Source organism: Danio aesculapii, chromosome 7 (assembly GCF_903798145.1).
Source record: "Danio aesculapii chromosome 7, fDanAes4.1, whole genome shotgun sequence".
NCBI classification, from domain to species: domain Eukaryota; kingdom Metazoa; phylum Chordata; class Actinopteri; order Cypriniformes; family Danionidae; genus Danio; species Danio aesculapii.
Window position 1 is genome coordinate 28051437 of NC_079441.1, and position 21148 is coordinate 28072584.

General features: G+C 34.5%; 1 protein-coding gene across 1 annotated transcript in view; it reads right to left on the reverse strand.

Annotated features, from left to right (window-relative positions):
* Window positions 1-205: 205 nt before the first annotated feature.
* Window positions 206-21148, reverse strand: part of rorab (RAR-related orphan receptor A, paralog b) — a 33873-nt gene continuing 12930 nt past the window's right edge. The window contains exons 2-10 of the mRNA XM_056461527.1: window positions 20914-20999; window positions 18119-18260; window positions 14589-15005; window positions 12257-12378; window positions 8488-8620; window positions 8262-8369; window positions 6855-6965; window positions 4163-4275; window positions 206-2995 (exon numbers count right to left, since the gene is read on the reverse strand). Of these exons, the coding sequence (XP_056317502.1) occupies window positions 2831-2995; window positions 4163-4275; window positions 6855-6965; window positions 8262-8369; window positions 8488-8620; window positions 12257-12378; window positions 14589-15005; window positions 18119-18260; window positions 20914-20999 (1397 nt within the window). The 3' untranslated portion in view covers window positions 206-2830. The remainder of the gene's footprint in view (window positions 2996-4162; window positions 4276-6854; window positions 6966-8261; window positions 8370-8487; window positions 8621-12256; window positions 12379-14588; window positions 15006-18118; window positions 18261-20913; window positions 21000-21148) is intronic.

Sequence of the window (21148 nt, forward strand, 5' to 3'; positions counted from 1 at the left end):
TTATGTTCCTGTTTGCTACCTGTTTGACCGTTGCCTGTGTGGATCCTCAACTCTGCTGTCAGCGTCACACTGTTACAATATGATTTTAACATCATGAGAATTAACAAAGGCTATTTTAATGTAGCAACTTTAAGTCATCGATCAACATGAATTAATAATCCAATTTGCATAAAAATATAGAGCAAGAAAAAAAAGACAAGCGTAATTTTCATGACAAGATGTGGGATTTTTCTTTTATTGTTATCAGCACGTTCAACACACCATTTGTCAATGTGTGACATGCGCTTTTAATAAAAGTAATTTAGGGGGTTAAACCTCTAAATACAAAAATCACAACATTAGATGAAAACCGTATTTCAAAGAAAACAATACTTTTGCATTTTTGTACAGGTGTATATACAAAACAAAGGCAAAATACCTCAAAACGAACAAACAGGAAGAAATAGACTATTTCTACAGATCTACTGGAGAACTAGTTGAAGAGTGCTTGTGGATTAAAACAGAAGAAGACCGTTCATTAGTCTGTTAAAATTCAAGGATGGAAAACGCACAGAGGAAAAACCCAAAGTCTGCCAAAACAAAAGGAAGTTTTTCTTCAGTAAAAACTGTGTGATCCACTCAAATGATTAGCATTACTCACAAATTAGCATATCACGGTGTGTGTGTGTGTATATCATACAAAACATTTGGTCATTTGTCAGTGAAAATATGACAACCTTAAAAGGGACTGTGTCACTGTGATACTCTTGCCTTAACATATACATAGAAAGATTAAGTACTCATGCCCCAAAACCAAAGCAAGAGGAAAATACAATACTGCCTTAGTGATGGACATTTAAAGGATAATTGGCAAATTAAAGAAAGAACATTCCAGGCCTCTGGACTAGCACACAGATAACACCACACGTTACACATGTCATAATAATAAGAAACAGCTAGGATCCTTAGCGAACCTTTAAAAGGTCAGAAACCAATGCGGTTAATTGATGGGCCTAAGAAATGAATTCGCTAACCATTTAAGTGCCATAATACTTGTTCAACAGCCAACCGAAAAGTTAGATATAACCAGCACAGAGAGTGGGATTAAGGATTGCTAAAAAGATATTCACAGAGAATACACAGGCCAAAAAACAAAAGAACAAAGACATCAGAACATCGGAAAAGGCCAAACCTAGCGTTTTTTTAAAAAAAAAACAAACAAAAACACATGACAAAGTTCTGCTTTTAAAGCATTTGCATGCAGTTTTCATTTTCAAAACATGATTATGCCATTATTATTGCTTTCTGCTCAGAATTGTTTTGGATAAATCTTCATTTACACACCTGACCCTGATGCTCAAAGAGGACAATTTCACAATATTTCATTAATATTATTATTATTTTTACACATTATTTTTTTCAAACCACTCTCCTTGCAGTTTCGGACACGTTCACTCACCTCCTCAACTATAAAACAATAGTTTTCCCTGAGCAGTCTCAAAATACCCATTAATGAGGTCAGATATTTGATGGATTGTCTTTCACGGAACAGGTACGAACAAGAATACTACAGGTAAATACTGTATAAATATTACAGTGCCAGCCCTTACAAAAACACAAAACGAAGATGTTAGATCTTTACTAAGGTTATTGCTTGTTCTTGTACGTAGGCTGCGTGCTAAATGCATTCAATTTGGTTCAAATGCGAGTGTTGGGGCACAAAAGTGTCGACACAAAACTAGAACATCTTTTAAAAAACAAGCCTGTGTACACCACTGCAAATTAAAGAAAGAATGAAAAACACAAGTGACTTTCTCAACTCGTCCTTGCATTATTAGGTGCAAAGAAATAAAACACACACACATCTAGACGTCTCTCAAAAAGGGTCAGTTAGGAACAACACCAACCACCTTCATCCCCATGACATTTAATACGAACCGCTAGATCCCCTGGAATGTCAACACATGCCCCTCATCTGTCCATCATCTCTCGCTTTGATGGAAATCTAATTACAGAATCACTATGGCACAACAGGGCGTCGCACCACCGGCTAGACGAAACGAGCTGGCTTTAACAGTTTTAACGAAAACACAGACGAGTATTTCAGATCTCACCGACCTAAAACAACAGCATGTTCCTTCAGCTTTTTTCCACGAATTGAACTGAAATCGTTTATTGCTGGGAAAAACACAAAGTGCTACCTTTCGTTAGGTTCTATACATCATACATTGCATGATTTAACTAACAAGCATATATGCGCGTGTTTGAGCTCACTGCCTCAGAATATGTCATTTTGATGGTGATGAGAGTGATTCAGGTCTCTTAGTTTGAGTCCCATGTCATGCGAGCGAGCGTCTTCTCCTTGGGCTGGGCAGTGGTTTTGCCAATCGATGTCCCTGCTGGAAGTGTGGAAGAGGTTGGTAAAGGGCAGTGCTGTGATGGTAGCACCAACATGGGCTGTTTTATTGTGCCACCGGAGAAAAGAAAGACAGCTCCAGACGTTCATTTCCTTACAGCTGCCACTAGAGGGCGCTGTGTGTCAGTCAAACGCAGTGGGCGTGTCCTCATGCAGTCAGAGCTGGAGACTGAAAGATTACGCTGGAGCATTGAAGAACGCTTGGATGCATGTTACAAGTTTGTTTGTTTGTTAGTTTTTTATGCATCTTCAGACCGTCCCGTTGGGGCAAAGTGTGGCTGGACTGCTTTGTGAGAATGCAGTGTACATGAACTGAGGCTGAAGTGAGCTTAAGAGTTCTTGTCAGCATGTTAGTATTATCTTTCTCTCTCTCTTTCTCTCTCTCTCTCTCTTTTTATCTCTCTTTCTCTGAATCTGTGCAGTATTAAGTCTCTATCAGGCCTCCTGAGGCAGAATCTGCTCAAAGTCTGAGCCGAACAACTCCTTATAGAGTGGAGGGAAACGTGTGTGAACCATTTCTGGGTAAAGAGCTCTGAATGCACTCAGTTTCTCCATGTGGCGACGGCATAACATCCGAACTGTGGATACTTTACAGACAAGCTAAAGGGAAGATCAAAAATACAAGCATTACTGACCAGGCAAGACCATGAGAAGTTGGATAGATTAACATGGGCAGCAAAATACTTCAGTACAAATAAATACACACTCACAAATTGAATTAATTATATCTGTGTTCATATTTAGTTCAAGTTACTAAATGAGCAATTCCATGCAAATGTCAACCTTTCCATGAGAAAAATAAAGTTTAGCAAAATAGTGACATCCTCTCTACGTTGTTTGCTTAGGCTTGTATTTAACAGTATTGAAAAATACTCAAAAATGTCTCTGTCAATTTTTTAAACAATTATATTTGATAAAAAAAAAAGTGGCAATTTCACATCTGTCACATCCATAATGAAGCTTTTTTTCTCATAAATGCAAAAATGTCAAATAAAATAAAATCAATCATGTTTGTTTAATAGAGCCAACTCTTATCCTTTTGACTAGCATTATTTATTTTGGGTTTTGCAGTTTAATTCACAGAATTTCTACAAAGTGTGTTTTATACTGTAAACTTGCTGACTTTTTTGGTCACATCCATAACGCATGTTTATTATCCTCATTTAAAATATTAAAAAAATGTACAGATTGATATTTTCTGCTCCCATAACTCTGTGGTGAGTTGTTTTGGAAAATAAAAACCAGATGTTTCAATATAACCTTAACATATACTTTCTCTGTGAATTTACGCTTTAAGTTTTTACTGCAAATATCACATCCATAATGCTGGAATTGCTCAAATACATGAACTAATGGCCCTTTATTTTAAAGTGTTACCAATAATTCATAATGATCTATTGTAATTTACAGCAAATGATTGTTCCAAATTCTTATTTAAAATTATGGAGGCATATCAAGAGTTTACTAAAAATACATAAACATTTAACTCCAAAAGACATACCTTTTCAGAAAAATATAGAAACTGATAATAAGTTTAAAGTGATCTCTTTATTTTACAGGCTAATTTGTAAAAATCTGTATTATCGGATTTACACAAAAGGTACAGTTTGAAGTAAAACTAAGCATGAAATCGCACACACAAACGTAACGCCTCAGGACCACAAATATAAATTTATAAAAATAGTAAGAAATGGCTTGCAATTGTGTTGGACAAACAGTGAGCTGATGCAATAAATGACTAAATGTCCATTCAGGTGTGCATGTTACCTTTGTTAGAATTCCCTCATCCCTCTGGTTCTTCTGCAGGAGGTTCTGCAGGGCGATCTTAATCTTCTGCTGGAGTTTCTCTACTCTGGTCTTCTCCTGCAGCCAGGAGCGATCTACACACACATTAACACATATATAAAGAGTTCAATGTTAGCCACTGTACAGATTCACGTTTTCTGTGGGATCAAAACGGCGTCCTGTGGCAAGTGGAACACGTTTAAAGTCGCGCATTTTACTAACACTAAAACGTTAAAATGGCTTATGCTTGTTATTTGCATCATTTGCAATTAGCACAGTGTGTTTACCAGCGTTTAAAATGTCATTTGCGCCATTAAATGCAGCGTTTTGTTTGTAAATGCGAATGACCTCTTTGGCTTGCCATAAAATACACAGGAAAGTACTTAAGGCCCTACTCACACCAAGAGTGATAACTATATTAACAATATTAATATCAATATCCTTTTTAAGAAATGTCTTTTCAGTCTGCTGCCATATTTCCAACGCCTTGGCATGGCAGATCATCCAAGACCAAAGTCCTATCTTAATCAATAGGGCAATCTACCCTGATCTTATGAGGAAACATAACTCTTTTACATTTTGTCTGTTTCTTATCTGTTATCATTTACTTTACAGCAAATGAATGCTCCTAATTCTTATTTAAAATTGTGTAGACATGTTATCACAAGTTTAAAAATGATGCATAAACACTTTATTCAACACATAAACATATAGAAAACCAATAAGTTTAAAGTGATCTCTTAACGTTACAGGCTAACTTGTAAAAATCTGTATGATCAGATTTACACAAAGGGTACAGTTTAACACCTCCAGGGCATTAAATATTTTGGTTATTTTATAACAATTAGCCACAAATACAAATTTATATAAATGGTAAGAAATGACTTGCAATTGTGTTGGACAAACATCGACTGAACTTCGTACAAATTTATACGAGCTCAGTCATATGAAAATGTATGATTTTTAAGGGTATGACACCAAATCCAAGCACTAAACCCAACTGTCATTGAGGCATGGACAAATTGTATGAATAAGAATGTACAAATTTATATGAATTAGCCACTAAATCAAGAAGTTATGAATTGCCGTGAGATAGCGTTGGGGAATCCTGAAATCTCAATAACTGCTTGCTGAACTCGCAAATAAATGACATATTTCAAATCTGCTACAAAATCAGAACTGACCTGTCCTATCATTGTTGTTCTGTAAAGTCTGTGGAAAGTCTGCGTTGCTTACAAATTTGTATTTTTTACTTTATTACAAATTTTTAGATTATATTATGTGTGTAATTGTATTTATTGTAATTTCTTTTAAAAATTCTACTTTTTGTATTAATATATGTTAGTCTCAGAGAGTAACACAATTTCAATTCTCTGTATGTCCTGTTTATATGGCTGAATTGACAATAAAGCTGACTTGAACGGGAAGTTGTTGAGACTTATTTCAGTAGGTTGATATATTCCAACTGAAACAGTAAACTGAGCAGTGAGCAGGGCTTTCTTTCTTGCACATCATTCCCTTGTAGCAATCTAATGGTAAGGCAGGTGTTGTTAAGAATATAGTTGCTGAAGCCAGCAAATAGATGTCAACAGAGAAGGACTACCACTCCAAAAGCAAAAGCTAATTGTCAGACTGTAATGAAAGATTACCAAAACAAACTTTTTTTTCAGTGGATTAACTTACACTGATAATTGTTTACCTAAAGAATAACAATGTGCGCAAGCAAAATAAACATTGTATATTTTGATGAAATCAGATGGGCGTGACATCAATCTCCTTTACGGCTTTTCAATGGTATCCAAAGGACACACTTAGAAACACTGGAAGAACTGAATGCATAGTAATGTGAGTCAATGGCCTTTGTATGTCTATGGTCTTTGATTTATATTGTTCTGTTCATTATAAAAACATCATGCAGGTTTGTTGCCTGTCATTTTAAACGTTTGTGCTCTTTAAAAAAGAACGTTTTATAATTGGCTGTCAATGTTTTCATCATTCGCTATCTAAAAAAAGGCATTTCAGCAATTTCTGTGTGCTGTTATTGCAATTATGTAGTATATAGAAGTATTATAGTTGTGATTATGAAGTCTTCTAGCTTTTTACACGCACATAAATGTTTTGAATTATATCTTACTACTGTTACAGTCTTCAGTGTAAATGATACCTCTCAGTAAGCTAATTTGAAATTATAATGAGAAACATTCATGGAATTTACTAATTTACTGAATTTCAATTCACACTTAATGTACAACTTAATGTAAACATGTTTTTTTCTAGAGTAGTTAACAAAGAGTAAACAAAAGTTCAATAATTAAGATAAAATATTACTTCACTCTTCGGTGTCACAGGATCTTTTTAGAAATGATTCTTATATTCTGATTTGGTCCTCATGAAACATTTCTTATTGGTAGTAATTTTGGGATTTTTGATCAATAGCAAATCCACAATGACAGGATTTAATTATTTTGTTACAAAAATGCTTCTTTTTTGTTGCAAAACATTTAAAAACATCAAATTTCAAATTACTGTTTGGAATTAGGTTTACTAGTTCAAATCCAGGTGCTGAACTGGAAATTTAAACCAATTCTTAATTTAACACTGACAGACACAAAAAACATGAAACTCAGAGAAACTGATGCAATCCCAACTCCCATGAAAGAATCTCTTCCCTCACCTGCAGACATGAGCACATATGCTGAAAACAGGCCGATCTCATCTTCACTGAGCTGAAGAGAGTTCAGACTCTTAGCAAACTCGAACACAGAGCTGATAAGATCATCACAGCCTAGAAAAGCATAAAAACTGGTTACAGCTTTGCATTTCCATTTGCTATTTCCTTTTCACTAAAAAAGCAAAAGAAAGTCGATCTTAAAGGGATAATTTGGCCAAAAATGAAAATGCAGTCATTATTTACTCTCCCCCATCACATTCCATACCCCTGAGACCATTCATCAACAGAAATTAAGATGTTTTTGATGACACTTCACAGTCTCGAGACCTTAAAGTTCAGAAATGTCCTCAAAACAGTCCATGTGTCTACAGTGGTTCATTTGTAACGTTACAAAACTATGAGAATACTTTTGTGCAAACATGAAACTAAAAATAACCTTATTCAATAGTTTCTTCTCATCAGTAGCTATATTTCCATCCAAATTTGCAAACTAGACGAATGTGCAAAACTGGATTTGCTGTGCTATTTAAATATAATTAAATTACTGTAAGATCAATACGTAATGAACACTCATTGGCTTTTGGAGCGTTCTCTCTTACAATTGAGCCACTAACTGTTTTGAGGAAGTTTTTGGTTTCTTTCTGAACTTTGAATGTCTCGCGACTCTTGCTGTCTATGGAGGGTCAGAGAACTCTTAGATTAGGGCTGCACGATATTGGAAAAAACAAGCGATTTTCTGTTTTATGCGATATATATTGCGATATGAATAGAAATACACAAGATGACTTGAATAACTGTTTAGAATGATTTCATAGTTTTACATTGATTGGGATGATTTTGTAGGTAAGTCCATTTGCATAAAATAAACAAAATTATACAAAAATATACTAAATAAATTAAAGCATAGATGAAAACAATAGTAAAAGATCAAATGAAATAAACAGCGCTTCATGGATTTCGATGGCATTTAACAGTATTGAGGTTCAGAAACTCAATAATCAAATGTAAAATAACATCATATAGTCCTCATTGTATAAATAATAAACACAATTAATATATTTGTTAAATTGGCAAACTTTTTTGTGCCCAAATAATTTAAATTTACTACAAATCTTAGTCACATGATTTAAAAACACATCCAAATAAAAAAGACAATCTTTCACACTATTAGATTACGTCATGCTATATTAACCTCAACTTGACATTGCAGATCCTCAGATGTGACTATTGCAGATTTGCACATTGCGATATCGATGCTCAAATGATATATTGCACAGCCTTATCTCAGATTCACCCAAAATATCTTAATTTGCGTTCCAAAGATGAACAAAAGTTCCATGGGTTTGAAATGACACTGTAATTAATGACAGAATTTTCTTCTTTGGGGTAAATAAACACTTTATTGCTCACCCAATGCTTTGAAGACCTCCGGCCCTGCATATTTGCTGTCAAAAAAGACAGTGTTGTTCTGGGAGTTATACGCCCGGCACATCCTCACAAACACCACTTCTAAAGAACCTGCGAAACAGAAAAAAAAAACACGCTCATAATTCAGGAGTCCTGCCGCAGTTTGTCAGTCCACTGATGTGCTGTTGCTGGTTATGTTCACTTGGATAGAGGTTTATCTGAGGTGCACCTGCTTTGAGCAGCACGATCTGATCGTTCTGACAGAGCTCCATGAATCCATCGATGCGCTTGGCAAACTCCACCACATACTGCACAGCTTCAGTGACTTTCACCGCACACAGCTGCCACATGTCCTCCTGAGACTAGATGGAGCAGAGAGAGAGGATGTTAACACACACGCACTCACACACCTGACTATTCCCCTCAGTGTATTTATGCACCTGTCTGTCCATCCATTCATATGTACTGTACATATAACGACATTGAGAAATTGTGGAGAACACGAGAACTAATTACCATATTATTCAGAAAACATAGTAACAGCTGAATATAGACCATTTCAATGTGGTCATGTCCTTGGCCCATGAACATTTCCTGCTTGTTATTAATCTATTTCATTACTGTAATAACAGGCAATTCAATCATAACTTAATGTTAAAACAGCTATCATAACATTATTTATCTATATGTGGCTGTTTTTGGATTCTCGGAAGCTATAGAAATCAAAAATGTAAAAAAAGGAAATACGTTGGGACCATTGTTTTCGTTTACATCCCTCAAAATGGCCTATAGGGTGTGTCATAATGCAGTTTAGTTCTTTTGGTTTAATTAAATAAATAAATAAATAAATAAATAAAACAATATTTTAGCCCTGGGTTCACTTAGCATTCACACTTTCATGGCAGAATCTAAAGATGCTAAAGTATAATAATAACAATAATAAATAAAATCAGCTTTTATGACATATTTTTTGAGACTGAACATCCTGAAAACAATGCTATATGTCAGGCTTAGTCTACTAGCTGTATGTGTGCAGATATCAAGGTATTTTTATCAGCCGAGAACTTGTGAAGAGCTTATAAAATGTGTAAAAGAGTGAAAACTGCACCATGAGCAGGCTTCGCGCTCTTGTTCAGATCATTTTCCAATATGCCAATAAAAACATGTTTCTATTCTGGAAAATATGCTACTTTGAACTTATACTTCTTGAAACATTTATTAACACTCTACTCTAATATGTAATATAAAGCATGTGCAGTACTTGTTCCCATCTGCAAAATTCATTGGTAGACGTGAAGCTAATTTGAGACATTTGCCATGTTTACACTTGATATTAAGATTCATTTTCAGCAGGCCGATTACACAGTCGCACCACAGCCAAATCACTCTGCAGCCCACTGAAGCTAAGCAGGGTTGAGCCTGGTTAGCACCTGTGTGGAAAACGAATTAAGTAAGCTAGGTTGCTGTCAGAAGTGGTGTTAGTGAGGCCAGCAGGGGGTGCTCAACCTGCGGTCTATGTGGGCCCTTGTGATTGAAAAGCGCTCTGAGTGTATAACAAAATACAGTAAATGCGATATATAATCAAATCCATTCATTCACAAATGCACCACAATATACTTTAAAAACACGCTGAGTTGTCATGATCCATTGATGAGTCTTATACGAACAAACCCAATTGTTGGGCTTTTCAATTAAATGTAAATGACACTTTCAAATAGGGTTGGACTCTATTTTCTCCAATGTTGGGTTTCAACTAGAGGTCTGCATTCCCGTGGGAGCCACAGGACCTGACCAGATTTCTTGCGGCGTGGGAATAAATTTAAATAAAACGCGGTTGCGGTCAGTAACAGTAAAGTCAGATCAGATCCGGCTGGAAGTGCAATATGCACATCAATATAGCAGCATTTTTTATGACACTGTATAACAATAATGATTATTTTTACAGCACTGTGATGGTTGAGTTTAAAGTTGGGGTGGTGGTAGTCGTTAAAATAAAATTTATTGGGTAATTTAATAGATAGCATAAATAATATTCAGTACAACTACAGTTGTTACGTTGCTGTGACAGTTAGGTTTAGGGTTGGGGTGGGGGAAGAGTTAACAAAATACAATAAATGGGAAATTTAATAAAAAATCTAAATAATTCTCATTAACTTCCAGCCGCTACTATATGCGATCTAGCAACAACCATCGGAAACTCTGGTGTAATTAGAACATGACCAGTGCTTTCTGCACATGCTTTTTTTTCACACAGTCTGTGCGTGCATCACCTGCATACAGTGCTCAGAGCAGGCTTTACCATGGTAGACCAAAGTGAACATGTGCTGTCTTTCAGCTTGCATTAGAAAATGGTCAGTTTACCGTTAGGAAACCCACATCAGCCAAATCTGATGTATGGGAGTCTTTTTCATGAGTCATAGACGCAAGTGGAAAAAAATTACCCTTTGCGCGATGTGATAATACCTCAAAATTTTACCCTTTAGCAGTCACAAGACTGGAACCTCAGGTTTAAGGTGCCACTCATGTCTCATCACAAAGGGGCAAACAATACTTGCACAACCTACAGTTTTATCTGGCATCTCTCTCTTTTGGTAGTACTCAATTTAAATGTGAGAGTTTGGAATCCAAATCTAAATTTAGCACAAACAGTCCAGTCGTGTAGAAAATGAGGCAGGTCGGGCAGCGGGTGAACAAAGGCTGAATATACGGCGGGAGCGGTCAGGAGTGAAATAAAACCTTGCAGGAGCAGGACTAAAATAATAGTCCTGTGCAGACCTCTAAAATCAACATTTTTTAGAGTGTAAATACAGGTGTCTGTACAAAAATGTTGTCTTTTTATACCACCATTAGCAAATAAGGTAAATATCAAAACAACATTATGCCTTCTGCCCAGTTCACACAACAGGATTTTAAGCCTGATTTGGGCTATGATCGGAAGAAAACTTGTGTGAGTTACTCAATGACGCATAAAGAGACTTGCTGAGACAAAAAGCAAATATCTAGTATGTCAAATGTCTGGACTGGTCAGCCCACTCAAGACTACGTGCAGCCAATGAGAGAGCAAGAGATGGCTTAACCATTGTGTTCACACACTTAACAGAAAGGTCTATTATTGGCTAGGTTGATCATTGATTCATGTTCTCCATCTGACAACATGGATGCGGGAGTGTTTGAAAGCCACGTCTATCAGCTGAACAAATGGAAGGATGAGCAGATTGAAATGGCTTTGAAATGCTAGTGAATGCTTTCAGAGCTATAAATAACTACTGCCGAGCAGGGCTGCACAATACATCATTTTAGCATTGATAGTGCAATGTGTATCTGCAATAATCACATAGCAGGATCTGAATGTTGAATTTGGGTTATATTTGACCAGGAGCCACAGTTTAAAACATGGAGTCAATGGAGAGCTTTACCATAATGGAGCAAATGCTTATCATTTACATGCTTTTAGGGTTGTACGAGCATATCAAGAGAGTTTAAAGCATTCAGTCAAATGGAATTGAACTATTTGAAAAATAGTTTATTAAATTACTTATACAATTAAGTGAATTAAGTTACAATTACATATGCTATGTAGTGCTATTTTTCAACTTCTGTATCTGAATCTTACCAAACAGAGCTATTTAAGTCATCTGGTGAAATTGCATTCATATCGCAATATATATCGCAGAAAAACAAAACATTGCAATGTCAGATTTTTCCAATATCGTGCAGCCCTACTGCAGCCCCCAGTATTACGTTAATAACATTGCCTATGCTCCCAGCCATATTCATCAGAAAAGTGGTCGAAAATAAAGAAAGAGACAGATTAAAATGCTAAGTGTAAATAGAAAAAGGCTTCCTTATCTATAAGAGATGCTCTTCACCAAAACACATCTTAATACCAGATGTAAAAGAACCATTGAGACGATGTGTCTCAGTTGACCACTTGAGATAAGACCTCAGAGATCTTTAATACCAGGTGCACACGGCGTCAGACAGACATAAGCAAACACCTTTTTTTGGTACGCCTCCAGGCTGTTCTGTAGGACTGTCTGCCAGTTGCTGGGCTGAAGCTCTTCTCGAAGATACTGGCACGTCTCCAGGTGAGACTTGCAGATGTTCTCTGACAGATGTTCTATGTCAGAAACACACAAATAGAGTCAAACAGCTGGAGCTGACACACATTCCTGGCTCTGTAAAATGCACACAAGACACATCCGTAGCTGTATATATTACTGCCACGTTACATTTACGAAAACAAAATCATTAAGACTCGTTTTAGTCAAAAGCAAGTATGTTGTCTGCTGCTCTTTGACTGGTCTGTGTTAATGAGGCACTTCATACTAATGACATGTTCAATGGGCCATGGAGGCGGGTTCACAGACCCCTGCTGGTTCAAACCCCACAGCTGTCAATCATGGCCGTAATGCCAGAAGTCTTTAGAATTATTTAGGGAGAAAATATGCTATTTAATTAGATAATATTTTCTTTCTTTGCAATTACCTACCAAATGATGCCAACATAATAGATCTTCTATCATTTAAAAAGCAAAACATTTGCATACGAGCATTAGAGAAATAATGTAATAATTCAAACAATACAGAAATAATATCATAAACATAAAATACTAATATAAAACCAATTCAAAATCATTTTAAAATGAAAATTGTTATTGATTTTTATTATAGCTGCTTGGGTTTGTGACATTTGCTATGTTCATTTTATTCATTCATTCATTCATTATTATCATTCATTTTTCTTCGGCTTAGTCCCTTTATTCATCATTGGACGCCACAGTGAAATGCACAGCCAACTTATCCAGCATATGTTTTACGCAGTGGATGCCTATCCAGCTGCAACCCAGTACTGGGAAACACCCATACACTCAATCACACAAATACACTACGGCCAATTTAGTTGCATAACGCATGTCTTTGGACTGTGGGGGAAACCTAAGCACTTAGGCATGGGGTGAACAGGCAAACTCCACACAGAAATGCCAACTGACCCAGTCAGACGTTTATATTAGTTAAAATGAAATTCATTAGTTATTTACTTTTAATAAAACGATTATGATTAGTAATCAGATAACAACTATGATTTTTAACATATACATAAGCATTACCAAAGAAATTTACATAAACTAAGATTGATAAAAGCATTTGCAGTTTTTATCATGACTTCAGTTTAATGAACTAATGTTAACTATTGGAGCTTTATATTAAATTATTTAATATTGGCATTTGTCTAAAATATTTATAAATATTTTTTATATATTTATGCAAATGACATTTTATAACTGTTCAGGGATTCTACAGGTTTCAGCAGGTTACATTTCAGACTTTTTAGACATTTTTAAAATCATTATGAATGAAATTTTAGACTCATGCAGGGCTAAACACTGAGGAATTTATATTTATTTGCCCAAACAAACTTTTTAAAATAATTTAATAAATTTAATAATACAATAATAATAATTTAATAGTTAAAAATGTTATATTTGAGTTAATTCTGAGAAAAATATTTGAAATATTGTGTCAAAACAAGCAAGCTCCAGTTGTATACATACACTTTTTTCAACATAACCTCTCTTAAAAATAAATAAAATTAAAAAATCTTTTAAAGGTATAAAAAAACTATAATAAACTGAATGTATGCACAACAGGTCAGCTTCCTGTTGTAAATACATGGTAAATACAGTAAATACATGGAGAACTTTGAAACAAATGTTACTGTCAGGAAAATAATTAAAACTTTACGGTTAAAAAATTACAATCATTCATTCAATCATTTTCCTTCAGCTTAGTCCCTTATTTATCAGGGGTCACCACAGTGGAATGAACCGCCAACTTATCCAGCATATGTTTTACGCAGCAGATGCCCTTCCAGCTGCAACCCAGTAATTTAGGGCATGTCTTTGGACTGTGGGGGGAAAGAAATGAAATGCCAACTGGTCTAGCCAGGGCAGAAACCAGCGTCCTTGCTGTGAGACGACAGTGCTAACCCCTGAGCCACCATGTCGCCTATATTATATTATATTATATTATATTATGTTATGTTATGTTATGTTATGTTATGTTATGTTATGTTATGTTATATTATATTATATTATATTATATTATATTATATTATATTGTGTAAGTAAAAAGTTTTATTGAGATGGATTGTTGGTGATTGTATGGGTGTTGGCCAGATTGGATAGCTATAAGTAAACAAAGGAAAATTAAGACCTGGTAAAAAAAAGAGCCAACACAAAATATTAGTAAATTTAAGGTTTCTTAAGGCCTAAAGTTTAGTTTTTGAGATTTAAGACATTTACAAAACTTTATAACACCCTGCTGTTACCTAAATCATCATGAGGAGGTGAAGCATCTCCATTGCTATAGCAGCAGTATTGATCTAGGCCAGAGTCTGAGCTGAGGTCACACACAGGTTCTAGTTTAATGCCATCCATGTCTAGACCCGACTGGTCTGGAGAGGGCTGAATGTCCAGGTAAAATCCCCCGATGGCCGAGTCTGCCTTGCCCTCCTCCTGGGTCTGGCCGTTGACGTATCCGCTGAGGTCATCAGGGATCTCTGTGACCCCGTTGCTGGACAGGGCGTATGAGGGTGTGAGCGGTTCTGCTTCTCCTGGAGCTTGACTTTCCTGGTTCTTCTCAGACTCATCACCAGTTTTATCCTCCTGCTGCTGCTGACGGTGCTTCTGAACCTCTGCGAACAGACTGTCCCTCTGCTTCTTAGACATGCGCCCGAACTTCACAGCTGTGGGTGAGCACACATTTAACACATTATAATCACATATTGGTTTTTAAAGTCTCTCTAACACTTCACAATTTCTTTTCACAATAACATTTCTGGTCTTATGAGGTCAAAAAAAATGGACGTGGACCATGTTCAAGGCAAATAAGAAATTTAGTTAAGTTAATGTATACATTTTGATAAAAAATAAATCAGTAAATGCATTTGTGATTTACAGTTATTGAATTTGAATCAGGTTTATTAGTATAGTGCTTTTCACAATAATTATTGTTTTAAAGCTAAAACAAGCACATTATTCCATTACAATCAAAATTAGAAATGTTAAGGAGTTGTGTATGGGCGGACATTATATATATAAACATATACTACTGGTCAAAAGTTTGGGGTCATTATGATTTTTAAATGTTTTAAAATAAGTTTCTCCTGCTCACCAAGGCTGCATTTATTTAATAAATATGTATAATTGTGAAATATTATTGCACTATAAAATAATATCTCAAAAGTTTATAATTTAGTTTAATAATTTATTCTAGTGATTTTAAATATGAATTTTCAGCTTCATTACTCCAGACCGGCAGTGTAGTTAATCTGCAGCTATACAGTATATAGTGTCCTTCAAAAAAGGTGATGTCTAGGTACATGTTCAATGAAGTGTATTTGTGTATTGAGTGTGCTGTTTGTGGTGTCCTCAAAGTCCTTGGATGGTTTTTATGCGTTTAAATAAAGCAATTGTATGACATTTTTGCCCATTTTTAAAATAACAAAATAAGTGGCATGTTTTCAAATATTTTATATAAAATTTTCAGACAGTAGCAATGTTTTAACTTTTAACTTTAACTATTTGGTATAATAACCCTGATATCATCACAACAACAAAAAAAGTAGGTTTTTCTGACAAACAATAATTTTCCACAAAGGACAATTTATTTACATTGATCAGCATATACAAGTACATCCCTCCCAAATCTCTCTTTTAAATTCATATTTTTAATAGGAAGCTATACAATATTATATTTGAGCATATACATTATATTAGTCAGTAGTGAAGCTAAATCTGGAGCTTATCTAATAAAATAACTTATGATAACGGTCCAAAAAACTAGTAGAGTCAAATTTATGTTATAGAAAAATATTAAATACAAATTTAAAAAAAGAAAATTAAGAGAAGCAAAAAATTTTTGAAAAATTTAGGTGAAATTTTGTAGGTTGTAATATTTTTTGCAATATTTAGCTTGAATTTAATTGTAGTATCTTTAAATTTTTAAATATGTTTGGTGACTAAAATTTTATTTTAATAAATATATGTGTTAAATAAATGTGTTTTGTTTAAACGCACCAAAATACATTGCCTACATTCACTGAGAAATGGATAAAAAATATTTTCAAAATGGGGTGTACTCAATTATGCTGAGCACTGTACATGAAATTCGGAAGTAATATTATCAGATCTTTATAGATTACATTTTTTTTAATGTTTTACTAAAACCCACACCTATAAATTCAGTAAATCCTGACAAACTGATACTTTTCAATTGCTCTCTTACATGTTCTATATAATTTTTTTTCAAATAACAGATACACACACACACACTTGTATATGTGGAGAACTGGTTTACGTGGTTTTGAAACCAAAATATTCCCATATTACAATGCTGTTTTATTAAATTAATTCATCTACTAATGATTCTAAAGCGGCAAATGACATCATCCCACTTGTCCGTGCTTTCCTGTTTTTTTCCTGTTTTTTTTATTGTGGGCGTTCTATAATTTGGTTGTGCAATTCTGATTGGGCAGAACGAAAGTGTGCTCACTCAATTGGCTCGTAAAATGAAAATGTCTGAGGTATGATTGAGTTAAAAAAAAATAAAAAATAAAAAAACTGCAGCATATCAGTGGCTGACTTTTTAAAAGTTTGTTCTTCTAAAAATCCTACAGGATGTTCTCTGAATTTTAATATTATTCTGTCAGGTTTTTTAAATATTTCCCAAATTATGTTGAACAGAGCAAGGAAATTTTCACAGTATGTCTGATAATATTTTTTCTTCTGGAGAAAGTCTTATTTGTTTTATTTCAGCTAGAAAAAAAGACTTTTTAAATATTTTAAACACCATTTTAAGATCCAAATTATTAGCCCCTTTAAGCTATATTTATTTTCGATAGTCAACAGAACAAACCATCGTTATACAATAACTTGTCTAATTACCCTTACCTGCCTAATTAACCTTAATAATCTAGTTAAGTCTTTAAATGTCAATTTCAGCAGTATAGAAGTGTCTTGAAAAATATATAGTCAAATATTATTTACTGTCATCATGGCAAAGATAAAATAAATCAGTGATTAGAATTGAGTAAGTAAAACTATTATACGTAGAAATGTGTTGAAAAAAAATCTTCTCTCAGTTAAACAGAAATTGAGGGAAAAAATAAACAGGGGGGCTAATAATTCTGACTTCAACTGTATGTATTTCATATCGCAGTCTCTTGCGATTAACTAATCGCAACATTTTAAATTGCAATTGAGATTCAACTGCGATTAATCGCACAGACCTACCATTAAGTATGATTTTAAAGCATTTTGAATCAAAGCATGTCTTCATAAACCATCTTAATACTGTATTCCTAGTTCATACCCATATCATTCTAAAATTGTGCATCCTTGTAAATAACATAAACCAGTACACGTATAATAATAATAACAATAGTAATAAACAACGTTTTTCAAATGATATTTTAGACCCATTTATAACATATGTTTTTAACAGTATACATTAAATCTTTAAAAATTAAAAGTACAAATTACTTTAATATATTAGCATATATAGCGGTTGATAAGGTGGTACAGTATGTGTCGTGTATAACACTGAAAACCCTAGCGTTAAAGGACCACAAAGATGAAACTGATATAAATATCAAAGTATTCTAATACATGCGAAGACATTAGCATATACCATTTCTTAAAAAAAAACATCAAAGCACAAGCCAAAGATTTTCGATGAAGAAAAGGAATGAGATTTTTTTTGCAGTAAAAGCCCTACTGTCACACACTCTGTCCAGAATTAGACACACCGGCTGCCGTGTGCACATCACTCAGACTGCTGCGAGTTTTGAGTGCCTACCATCTCTTGACATGCCCACTGCTAAGCATTTCTGCAGACGGCAGTGCTGGCAGCGGTTTCTGCTGGTACGGTCGATCAGACAGCTCTTCTGCCGAGGACATGAATATGACACAGTGCCCTGCTGACTCCTCCTGAAGAAACCCTGACAGAGAGAGAGAGAGCGAGAGAACATAACCATAGGTCACCTCTACATTCAGCTTTGATGCTTGCATTGCAGCAGGTTTTAGACTGAATTAATAACTCCTCCATCAGAACTGTGACTAAATAATACATGGCCTATTGTAATATCTGGTGACATCACATCAGACTGCAGTCGCATATTTTCATCCAAATAAGGGAATATGTCATGAAATGTGCATCTGTATGCCTTTCTCCCCAGTGCAGTGGTGCGTTATGTGAGCTCCAGATGAAGAATGCATGAAGTGTAAATGCCTCTAGAGCTCTCTGCTGTGCTCGTGCACTTTCTGTGCTGCTTCATGCTACTCTCAGATCAAAGTGAAAACGAGGCTTCGACATGCAGTGAGAAAGCAAAACGCTCTGCTTTCACTTTAATCTTTATTTTGGTGTAAATGGCAAATAATTTAGGGTTTAATAATTTGACTTTTTGAATGATTTGAAAATTGTGTACAAAAGTTTGAAATGTCTATAATTGTGTTAATAATAATGAACACAATCAGTTTGGTGTCAGTGATCTACTCTGTACCACAAAACTTAGAGTGCACAGGTATATTTTGGGTCCAAAATATATAGTATGGGTTAAAATTATGGATTTTCCATTTATGCCAAACATTAGAATATTAAGTGAAAATGTAAAGGTTTATGAAGACATAAAATGAAAAAAAGAAGATAAATTGTAAATAAATCTTAACCAAAATTGTTGATTAGCAATGAACATTGCTAAGCAATTATTTAGACAACTTTCAAGGTGATTTACTCCGTATTTTGATCATTTTTGAACGCCCAGATTCCAGATTTTCAAATAGATTTTGGTAACACTTTAATTTAAGATGACTTAGTTACACATGTTTCATGCAATTACTATAGTATTTACAATGAATCCTTCCCACGTCAGGGTTTATGCAGGTTTTATAAAGTTAAATTTAAGACTTAAGACCATTATGAATTAAATTTTAGACTTATACAGGGCTAAAAACTAATGATTATTTCTAATGGCTAGTTGGGCCATTGTGTCAAAACAAAAAACACACACACACACACACACACGCATATAAAAACACACACACACACACGCACACACACACACACACACACACACGCGCACACACGCGCGCACACATACATACACACATACATACACACATACATACACACATACATACACACATACATACATACATACATACATACATACATACATACATACATACATACATACATACATACATACATACATACATACATACATACATACATACATACATATATTTATTTATTTATATGTATTTATATATATATTTATATTTATTTCATTTATTATTTTTTTTAACATTGTTAAAAACTATATTTATCATCTAACATTTATCATTTAACTTCTATTCAACCTAAAACATTTCTGTTTTAACACCTTAAGTTTCATGCCTATTTAAAAATAGTATGTCTACTAGGCATGGGCTGGTATAAGATTCTGACGGTATGATAACTTTGGATAAAAATATCACGGTTTCACAGTTTCCTGGTATTGTGCTCACTGCTCTAAAATCTGTTCTTTTTAAATGTCTGGGTAAAAAACTAAAAACTTTTTCCCTTTGAAAACAATATGCTTTATTTTTTTTAAAGATTTATAACAGTTTGGAGCAGTAAACATGACAGGCTAAATAGTTTAAATGAATCATTGACCTCTGCTGTCTTCATTAGTTTCCAAAACACAGATTTCTTTACAATTTAAAACATCTTTGGATATTTTTTCTGCTGAAGATACTGTTGTACTAAAAAACAAACAAAAAATTGTAAATAAAAAATCTTACACATACCTTAGAAATGGTATTACGGAAAATTTTGGCGGTTTTAAAACCTTGACTTTTCCAAACCGCGGTATACCTTGACAATGGTTAGCGTCCCATGCCTAATGTCTACTCCACCTTACGTTTGTAAATAGACTGTGTATGAATGGAGGTTAACAAAGGGATAAATTGTTCTATTATTATGATGAGGAACTGTGTAATTGTTTTTATTTTTTGCCCCTGATTTTGGTGATGGATTGTTGGTGATTGGATGGATGTCGGAATGGCTAGATTTACTTGGACAGAGGAAAATAAAGACCTGTTTAAAGTGATTTAAGACATACAGTACAACACAATGTTTCAGTGAATTTAAGACTTTTTAAGGCCTGAATATTTGCTTTTGAAATTTAAGACTTTAAGAACACCCTGCGAACACCCTGCAAACACCCTGCAATTACATATAACAAACCCTAAACCTAACACCAACCATATAGTAAGTAGACATAATTAATTAACATTACTCAGTAGTTAAATTAAGACTTACAAAGTAACTACGTCACCTTAAAATAAAGTGTAACTTAAGATTTTTATCAACCAAATATTATTATTTTCTCACAAAGTATACATTAACGGAAAGCTTATTTTGTTCAGCTCATTCTATGTAAAAGTATTACAGATCTTATTGATCTCAAATTTTTAACCAGTAGTGATTCCAATGATGATTATGACAGTCCTAATTAAAAAAAAAAAACTGACTATAAAAAAAGACCAATTTTCTGTGATCCTTCTGATTAGACATGACTGTGAGACGTGTGTGTGTTTTGGTTGTCTTACCTTGCATCCCTCACAGGTTATTACGCCATAATGAATCCCTGATGATTTATCTCCACAGATTTTACAGGGAATACTCTCAATCTGAGCTACAAAGAGACAGAAAGACACTTTCAGAACAAAAACACTCTATGCTGCAATATTTTCTTAACATGTAGAGGCATTTGAGATTTGTTACATTGCTCTGTTTGTTAGAGCAACCCAACATCCCCAGCACAGCAACAGTTCTGAGCCAATT